The 6,701-nt window shown below is 36.8% G+C and overlaps 1 protein-coding gene across 3 annotated transcripts in view; it reads left to right on the top strand.

The window, feature by feature from the left end:
* Positions 1–805: 805 nt before the first annotated feature.
* The window catches only part of slc38a10 (solute carrier family 38 member 10), a 26,283-nt gene continuing 20,387 nt past the window's right edge, over positions 806–6,701 (top strand). For 2 of the 3 annotated variants that reach the window (XM_042507465.2, XM_088070521.1), the window contains exons 1-6: positions 806–1,016; positions 1,194–1,453; positions 3,621–3,738; positions 3,941–3,986; positions 4,162–4,255; positions 4,959–5,102. In XM_042507465.2, coding sequence (XP_042363399.2) covers positions 1,364–1,453; positions 3,621–3,738; positions 3,941–3,986; positions 4,162–4,255; positions 4,959–5,102 — 492 coding nt within the window. In that variant the 5' untranslated portion in view covers positions 806–1,016; positions 1,194–1,363. The remainder of the gene's footprint in view (positions 1,017–1,193; positions 1,454–3,620; positions 3,739–3,940; positions 3,987–4,161; positions 4,256–4,958; positions 5,103–6,701) is intronic. The other variant, XM_088070522.1, reaches the window with a different exon arrangement.

The raw sequence follows: 6,701 nt of genomic DNA, 5'->3' as shown, positions 1-6,701 counted from the left end.
ATAAGATAATTTCTAAGTTCACTAACCATGTCAGCTGTACTTGTGTAAATTGTTTGGTAATTAAATTTCTAACAAAATATGTTTTACAAAATGTTCTCCTGTTTTAATGCAAAAAAAATCTTAATTTGTAAAGTAAGTGGTAACCAAATCTTTCAGGTGCATGTTGTTAAGTAAAAAGTACTATATTTTCCTTGGAAATTAAGTGGAGTAGTATAAAATATAAAGTGGCATGACAAGAAAGTACTTAAGTAAAGTACAAGTACCTCAGTCTAGGCACTTTGTTACATTCCACCCCTGTGTGTAACCATAGCTGTCAGATAAATGCACCATCTTAGGAAATTGCTACATCAGGGAGCTTTTTCACAGCAGACATTTTGACCTGTGGTAGTAGGAGGTGAAACTGGTAAAATTAACGATGGGTTACTTTGTTCCATTCAGTTTTCAAGTAGACTATTACAGTGACCCAGTGTGGACAATACAAAGTGGAAATGCAGCTAGCATTACTGTCATTAAATACATCTGTGCTTTTTCTGCAGTGACATGTCAAAAGGTCGTTTTCCCGCTGAAACGTAGTGGAGTAGAAACTTAGTGAAGCGCAAGTGAACTACACGACAGTAGAAAGTTCTTAAAAACGTAAAAACCTACGAATATGTTGAATAAAAACAACGAGAAAATGAAAAAATTGGACTTACCCTCAAATACGTCCAATGGCACTAGAGACATGACCCATTTGTTACCACTTGTGGGCGCCCACATATTTCACCCGCCATGAAACCAGCAGCCGTGTTGTCTCCTCTCTTCTCGTCGACTATAAGCTCCACTTCCTGGATACGCGTTCAGAAAAACAGCCAGGTTAGGTTTGTCATAATTATCTCACACCGAGGTTCCGTTAACCTGTAGAAAACACACATTAAGGCGCGAATCTTCTCCGATAAATGGTCGTTTAACACCAGGAAAATACCGAGGATGACGGAAACAGGATAGCGACGCGGCGCGCGCAGAAGTCGTAGAGAAAGGTGACTAACTAATACCACTAACGGTTACTTTAGCCTGATAGCTAAACGCTACAGTCTTTATTATCTTCATTTTGATACGTTTTTTATTTATGTTTGTGTCAGTGTGTATGTTACCAGACGACGAAAGGATAAAGTGTGTCAAATGTTGAACTCAGTTGTGTCTGTGTTTTCTTCCAGAGCGCCACGTCATTGATCGGCGGAGGAGTCAGAAAAACACACCCGGGATTTAGTCGGAGTTGTTTGGACCAGATATTAGACGGTTACGCAGTTCACCTTCAATGAGCTGCTGCCTCCGTGTAGTTTAACATTTACTCACCAAAGCAGGACCAGTCGATAAGCGGTTCAAAATGACGGCGTCTAACTGGGGTCTCATCATGAACGTGGTGAACAGCATCGTGGGAGTCAGTGTGCTCACCATGCCCTTCTGCTTTAAACAGGTGGGTCACCTGCAGCTGCATGCGCACCTGCGGATGTGCACATGCGATAAAAAAATCGTCTCTAGAAATAGGACCCTTTATTTTCGACTTTCGTTACAGTCGCTTTGATGCCAAGCATAGAGAGTTACAGAAAGTAGAAACAAGTACCAGCACAAAGTTTGTAAAAATATAAAGTATAAATACATTAATAATAAAAATAATTGGCACTAGCATGTGTGTATTTAAAAAAAAAACCTACCCATTAATAATTAAAACAATCAGAACTACTATGTGAATATTTGAAATAATGTGTACAATGTGCTAAGTGTGTGAAGTCTGCCAAAATATAAAATATAAATACAGCAATTAAACCAACAGTTAGCAATATTTTGAAAATATCTAATTATTATAAATATCTAATTATCTAATTATTATAAATATGTATAATGTGCTGAGTCTTGTGTTAAGTGTTTAAAAATGAAAAATATAAAAGTAATAGAAATACAGAAATAAAACAATTAGCACCACTGTATGAATATTTGAAATAATAAATTTGTATAATGTGCTGCGTTTGTAAAAAGTGTAAATATAATGTGCTTTATGCTACAATGCCACACATAAAGTCAGTATGTTTATTTTTTAGAAATGGAACATGTGTGATGCAACAATGTACAACAAATATAAACATAAGTAAGAATAACAAGAATATATTCAATATGTGTAACTCGTTAAATATAGCCTACATTCAAGAACTGAAAGAATACTGTGCATTTTAATAATTGCGCAGAGGACTGCTGTAAGTGAATTACTGCACAAATTATTGCACTTAAGACAGTGGTACAGCAGTGACATTTAGTTTTGTTTTTTTTTTACTTTAATAAAAGTATCACTGTCACTTAATAATAATTGCACAGGATAGATTTAAACTGTAAATATTGAAAGAATTTTGAATGATTTAAACCAAAGTACATTTATTTTACTGTATCTCCATCATTTAATAATAGACCCAGGTCAGCAATACTTTTATTTTGCCATATATCATTAGAAAGAAGTTTACCACCAGCTCCTCAGCTTGATATTGATGACACATTTTGGCCTCCTTGTGTTTTGGCATGTCATTGTACCCGGAAACAAGTGTGAAGGGAAATGAACGTAATGAATGACTGTCACCCTTTAAACTTCCTCATAAGATCAGTGGACACTTGTTCGAAAACAAACATCATTTCCATCTGTTGTTAAGATCTATTTGCTCTCAACATGTTATCGCTTGAACACATTGTCTTACAGGTTTTGGTGCAAATACCAAACTTTTGGCAAACAAACGTTTTGTGTTTGCAGAATTCTTGTTGAAGTAACATTAGGTTAAATGCTGCAGAGCAAGGCTGCCCCTCTGGCCTCCTTGTGGAAAACGGGGCATAAAGATATTATATTTGTTGTACATTGTTGCATCACACATGTTCCATTTCTAAAAAATAAACATACTGACTTTATGTGTGGCATTGTAGCATAAAGCACATTTTATGAAATATCACTGTCATGGCAGATTGAATTCAGGAAGCTGTGTTGTGAAGCGTTTCTGTCTTTTTCCTGTCTTACTGTCTCTCTGTGGTTGTTGTTTGTGGGCTTGGCCTGTTGAATGTAGCGTGTATCATTTGTAAATTGTCCACGTAATGTTTTCACACAGGTGTCTCTGGTGTTTTATTGCCCACACTCTTTGGAAGCAAATCATTCTGTTTCTGTCATTGGTCAAACTTCATTTCTCGATATTTTACGTTGTGGATATCCTGTACATGGACAAGCTGTCAATTCTTAAGTTATAACTTGATATGTATGTATGGCAATAGCAATTTTTTATGTAGCAGGTTTCATTAGACGTACACCCAAAGTGCTTTACAGACAGATAAAAGAAAAATATGAGAATATGAGAAAGATAAGATACAATAAGATGAGATAAGATAATCCTTTATTAGTCCCACAATGGGGAAATTTACACTGTTACATCAGCAAGGTGTTAAAAAAAGATGCCAAACTTGGCAGTTAAAAAGTAGCAAGAATTCTGTATTATTTTTGTGATATTTTGAATCTACTTAATGTAAAACAGGCAAATGTGTTTCCTCCTTGGACTGAATCCTTGGTAGGATTTTGTTGTTTGCCGTGTGTTTTAAGAGTGGCTGTGCTCTCTTTTCAGTGTGGGATAGTGCTGGGAACTCTCCTATTGTTCTTCTGTTCGTGGATGACCCACAAGTCTTGCATGTTCCTGGTCAACACGGCGAGCAGCACCAAAAGAAGGACCTATGCAGGACTGGGTGAGTCTGAATAGCACAGAGAGAAAAGAAGTTACTACTGACAGTCAGCAGTTGCAACAACAACCACCACGGCTGAACACACAGATAAAATCGAGTCAGAAACTTTATTTACAGAAAACCACATCACTACCCACAGTCATTTGCCCGCCGCTGCCATCTGTTTGTCCACATGTTCACACTGACGTCTCTCTGCTCTCTGCAGCCTTCCATGCTTACGGGAAACCAGGGAAAACAGTGGTGGAGATGAGGTAAGTCTTATTATTAATTCACGACATGCATTACGCTGTGTTTGCGGAGTGTGTTACGACGTGATTCCTACAGATAAGCATCATAGATGTAGAAGCATAAGGTGTATTTATTTCCAAAACCATAGACACTAATAATAATAATTGATATTTCCGCTCTCTGTCTCTCTCCCTGCAGTATGATTGGTTTGATGTTGGGGACCTGTATCGCCTTCTACGTCGTGATAGCTGATCTGGGCTCAAATTTCTTCGCTCAGCTGTTGGGTTTACAGGTACTGTTATTATTGTTGTAATTATTTTTGGTTTTTGTTTTCAAGAAATAAGAAAGCATATTAAGAAATGAGCAGATTGATATAATAATTTTAGATAAAAAGCTAGGGAACAATTTACATAAAACTATGTTCTAAATATAACCATTATACAGTACATCAAAAAATATTTTACCAAATTATTTTACATTTTTAAACACCTTTTTTCAGGTTATTTCTGTTTTCCTCTCTTTTATTATATATATATTTACTAATTAAATACTTTGGTGATTTTTTTTGAGTCACTTATTGCTTTCTTCCCTTATTTTTTTGGGAAAAAAAGACAATTTGAACAAGTTTCAAAGGGATTAGGAAAGGTTTAATCGTCCCATGTTCCACCTCCAAGCTCAAATCCTCCGAGCTAACACTTTCCTCACCATCCATGCTTAAGCAGTGAAAGGCGTCAGTGAATGGTGTGTGTGCATCAGCATAACTAACGCCGCTGCTTTCTGAAAATGGCTGAGTGGGAGTTTCCATTTTAAAAAAACACGGATAGAACACAGAAGGACCCACCCTTTAATTTTACTGTCATGCAATCAAAACTGCTTCCTGTAGTAAATGTCAGAGAAATTTTATTTAGGTAAATAAACACATTTATCAATAGGTTGAATCAAATCTGTTAGAAGAGAAACAATGTTGTATTATTGTGTCACACAATCCTCTAAAGGTGACTGGCAGTTTCCGCGTGCTGCTGCTGATCGCCGTGTCCCTGTTCATCGTCCTCCCGCTGAGTCTGCAGAGGAACATGATGTCCTCCATCCAGTCCTTCTCCGCTATGGCTCTCATGTTCTACACCCTCTTCATGTTCACGGTACGTCCACCAACGCACAGACAGCTGCACTCGAACGCAGTGTGTCCGCACAGACTGCAGTGGAAACACTTTGGCCTTGCTTACAAAACTCGACAATCAAAATGCATGAGAGAGAACTGCCCTTGCGAAAGATGAAATGCTCTTATCTACAGCACACTGTGGGGCATATAAAGTTCATCTTAAAGTGCAGTGATAGTCTGACATCAGCAGTATAGAAACTTTAATTGAGCTTTTGTTGATGCATGTTTATGTTCTCTGTAGTATGTTTAAAGTATTAGAGTTGATTCTGAAGCCAGTTTGCTCATCATTTTAGTCTTCTTACTCAAATATACATTACACATAAATACTGCAGATGCATTTATAATCTGTAACATCATTTATTGACCTTATCGTCTGTTTAAATTGATTTGATTTTCAGAATATTGCTTGGATAAACGTTGTACTTTGTGTTAATCCCTCTGTTGTACAGGACTGTGTCTTCCTCACTGTAACAATATTGTCTTGCTCCTCTTTTTTTAAAGAGCAAATTCACACTGAATCACATCAGGCAGAAAACATTTGCTGCACTGCTCTTTATAGCTGAAACAAAGGCTTTCCCCTGGGAAGGAAACACCACGTGGAAATGGCCACTAGAGACATTTTAAGAGCTGTAAGTGCAAAGTAAATGGAGGTCACACAGTCAACTCCACTAAATCACAAACCATTGCAACTAAAGGGAATAATCTTTCTGTATTTGCTCATTTGTAACCAGGTATAAATATGTCAAAATGCAAGTACATTTGGCATGCTGTTTACAAAGCAAAACATGTCACTTTTTAGGGAAGACTTACTCTGTAACCCAAAGACAGCACAATATTCCTATTTGCACAAACCTTTTGCCCCAGTCAGTCAGCAGTGAGTAGCAACACGGCTATGTCTGCTGAAATATTTCTGAAATTCATACAAAACTTAATGATTAGCTGAACATAGCTCCTTCTGGAACAAGCAATAATTAGAAGATTCATGGTTGAAAACACACATAAGTTACATTTTTAGCCTTGCAGCCCTCCTTAAACCTGCTGATGGGGTTGTGTCTTTCTTTGGAACATTTGAATCATGTTGCACTTCTGGCTACACTCGAGCCGTCACTGTCTAAGCAGGGAACTGTTCAATATAAAACTGTTTTATACTCTGTTACAGAACCAAAATTCTCTTTTGGTTTTCTCTCCAAACTGTAGGCTGTTTTGAAATTACCTTTTACTTTTATTTTGAAAGGGGAAAACTTTGCCTCCACAGTGCAAAGAGGCAACTAACTTCTTTTTTTCTTAACCAAATATTATTGTAGGAGCCATGAATTATTTTAGAAAGTAATATATATTTTTTTAAGATTAACAAGATTTGGGATGGTTTATTTTTTGGTATTGTTACACGTTACATTTTTTTGCCAGGTGCAGCCTCAGCCTCTCTGCGACTTTTTTTTATGTCCTGCTGTCGCTAAAACTATTTTGAATTTCTTGTAATTAATTGAATAAACTTCACGTAAAAAAGAATGTCCGAAACAACCTCAAATAGCTGTTTCAAAAGATTAATATATTGTAATTATACTGCTCCCAGGAGTAG

The sequence above is a fragment of the Plectropomus leopardus genome, chromosome 19, assembly GCF_026936395.1.
Source record: "Plectropomus leopardus strain MGB_pleo_1.0 chromosome 19, ASM2693639v1, whole genome shotgun sequence".
NCBI lineage: Eukaryota > Metazoa > Chordata > Actinopteri > Perciformes > Serranidae > Plectropomus > Plectropomus leopardus.
The sequence above is the reverse complement of the archived record's forward strand: the minus strand, read 5'-3'. Positions and strand labels throughout refer to the sequence as shown.